This window comes from Frankliniella occidentalis, unplaced genomic scaffold, assembly GCF_000697945.3.
Source record: "Frankliniella occidentalis isolate FOCC.00 unplaced genomic scaffold, Focc_3.1 Scaffold69, whole genome shotgun sequence".
Lineage (NCBI taxonomy): Eukaryota > Metazoa > Arthropoda > Insecta > Thysanoptera > Thripidae > Frankliniella > Frankliniella occidentalis.
In genome coordinates this window covers 1,125,926-1,128,445 of record NW_026267199.1, presented here as the reverse complement: position 1 = coordinate 1,128,445, position 2,520 = coordinate 1,125,926, and the positions used below count along the sequence as shown (strand labels likewise).

Genomic DNA, 2,520 nt, shown 5'->3' with positions numbered 1-2,520 from the left:
TCCTCGTTTTTTCCAACTGACTGGATATGGTTTTCAACGTAAATTGTAATACTCCAAAATTATAAATATAAAGTGTTCCCTCTATCCTCGCGCAGTAAGGTTTTGTACCCTAAATATTTTCCAACCAAGAGCGCAATAAAGGTCAACAGCCCTAATGAATGGCAATAACAAACAAAGACAAATTAAGAACCCCCCGGTGTGAGGCTGATAAAAATATTTCTGGGTCGGCTGGACAGGTGCGAACACAAGAACCCGCTCACGCTGTCTGACTGCCTGACTGCCCACCCCGTCAGTGCGCCAGGGCGGCGCGGGGCACCACCCAAAACCCTGCCGTGGGCCATTATATAATTACAGTGAATGCTTAGGAGATAAAGCAAAGATAAAGGACGGACGAATAAAAGGAGGAAGGACCCTTTACTACCCGGTCCTTCCTCGTGATTAAAGGGATCGCCCAGGACGCCCGCGGCACGTTTAAACGTTTCCGGCCTGAGTCATATCCAGCCTCCGCGGCCGATCCCACCGTAGCAAAGGTAATCGTATCAAAAAAGCGAAACGACAAAAAAGCAGCCGGCGGCGGCGGTGGCAGCAGTCGTACTGAAAATAATAAAAAGATTCGGCCTGGGTGCGCGCGCTTTGAAAAGGACACGGAAATGAGGCCGATTCGTTTCGGATCGCATGACTGGACTTTCACCGCCCGGTGTGTCCGGTGCGCCCGGTGCGCCCGGCCGGCTCACATGCCCCATTCATGAGCTTCGGCTGTCGCGCCTGTTTTGGGGTTTATCAAACAAAGCAGCTTTAACACTTTCTTTTCACCAAGTGCGGACTTTGCTGCAACCTGCAACTTAAAAAGCCCAGCATACCCCATCCGTCACTGCCAATTCACAAAGAAAACGCTGCCTAATTTCGGGCCATTTCTCAAAATTATTTTTATGATTAATTTTAATATGCGCCAAGATCTTTGACTTAAGTCTCTCAGACAAATGTAATCTGAATTAGAAGGAGTGTCACAATCTGCGCGAGTGTCATTCACCTTAATACAGTGGCGGTGGCTTTAACCTAGTAAATGACAAGGTTGAGGATTTATACTGCCACATGAGTGACATAATGTAGTTTTACCAAGCTATAGGTGTGCTGATGCAACTCATGAAAACTATCACAGGGCACACGCGTAGGACGTACAGACTCACCACATCGTTACAAGGTATCCAAAACACGTTTTAAGCCACTTGAAGGAACAATAATCACAGTTGGACAGTTTAACGCTTCACAACAACTAGCACAGGTGTTACGCTAAGGTGGTAATATGGATATCCACTGCTGATTCACTTTTGATACTTTTTTCACTTTTTCTTTTAAAAACGCATCCAACGCGAGAAACACTTAATGCACACTGAGCACACACACCATCTCACTGCTGCACATCATGGGGTGGGCGCTACTCCGACATCGCTGTCACGAAACATTCACGAACACTCGTACTGGGCGGCGGAGTACTGGGCGAAACTGGACGCCACAAGCGCGCACAGGCACGACCTCTCGGCAGCAAGGCTCACGGCGGACTGACTGGTTGGCTGCTGGCTGGCCGCCGGCGCCGGCTGGCACTGCCGCCCGCCGGCGCGGTCCTCCCCCCCGGCAGGCAGACCGAGCTGGCAGCGGTGCGGCCCGCCGGGCCGCCCTCACGCCAGCCCGGCAGGTCCTGCGTGCAGTTAGGCCCCTAATGTTTTCTAACAAAATTTGGTTTTTCTATCACTGGTTGAGATGTTATGTTTCTGTCCTAATTTTCAAAGCGTTTTCGTAAGGGTGGTAGCAGCACCGACGTACTGTGCTGTGCATCTGGTAAAATTACATTAATTGACCTTGAAAATTTGACAATGTGCAGTATTTTACGAGGTGCTTTATCAGCAGTCTGATACTACACATATATGGGTGGGCCACCTAGAAAAGCACGTTCTTGCGGGTTCTTGTGTCGCCATAAGACTTCCTCGACACAAGTAACTGCCTTGGAGAATTCAAAATAAAAAATACTTGCAGTGCTGCTCACACTGTAAATTGTTTACGAACTATAGGTTCGTAATGCAAACCAAAACGTTCGTAGCTTACGAAGGATTTTGAAGCGTTGTACTACGAACTTATTGTTCGTAAGCTTACGAACAAATGGTTTGTAATGCAAACCGATTGTTCGTAAGACCGTCTAGCCTTACAAACAATCGCTTTGCAATACGAAGACGAATACAAATACAAAGAACGAAAATTGTTCGTAACGTTGCAAAGTATTTAGTTCGTAAGCTTTTTACAGTGCAGTTCTTGAATCAACAAGGGACATTTCTTGTTGCACTACAGTTCTCCCTTCACAGACCAGTGCTTGGCCAGCGTTAGTTACTCAAAGTCACCTGAAAGGTAGGCATTTTGCTGTACCAAACCCCTATGTATGTACGCATCCCACACCGGATCTAAAACTTTGGGCCAAATGTGGCCTTGCCATTCATCAAGTCAAGTCACAGAACATAACCCCCCCCCCCC

General features: G+C 47.8%; 1 protein-coding gene across 3 annotated transcripts in view; it reads right to left on the bottom strand.

The window, feature by feature from the left end:
* Positions 1–1,571, bottom strand: part of LOC113204517 (uncharacterized) — a 27,046-nt gene extending 25,475 nt beyond the window's left edge. For 2 of the 3 annotated variants that reach the window (XM_052268453.1, XM_026419714.2), the window contains exon 1: positions 1,405–1,571. In XM_052268453.1, coding sequence (XP_052124413.1) covers positions 1,405–1,425 — 21 coding nt within the window. In that variant the 5' untranslated portion in view covers positions 1,426–1,571. The other variant, XM_052268454.1, reaches the window with a different exon arrangement.
* Positions 1,572–2,520: the final 949 nt, after the last annotated feature.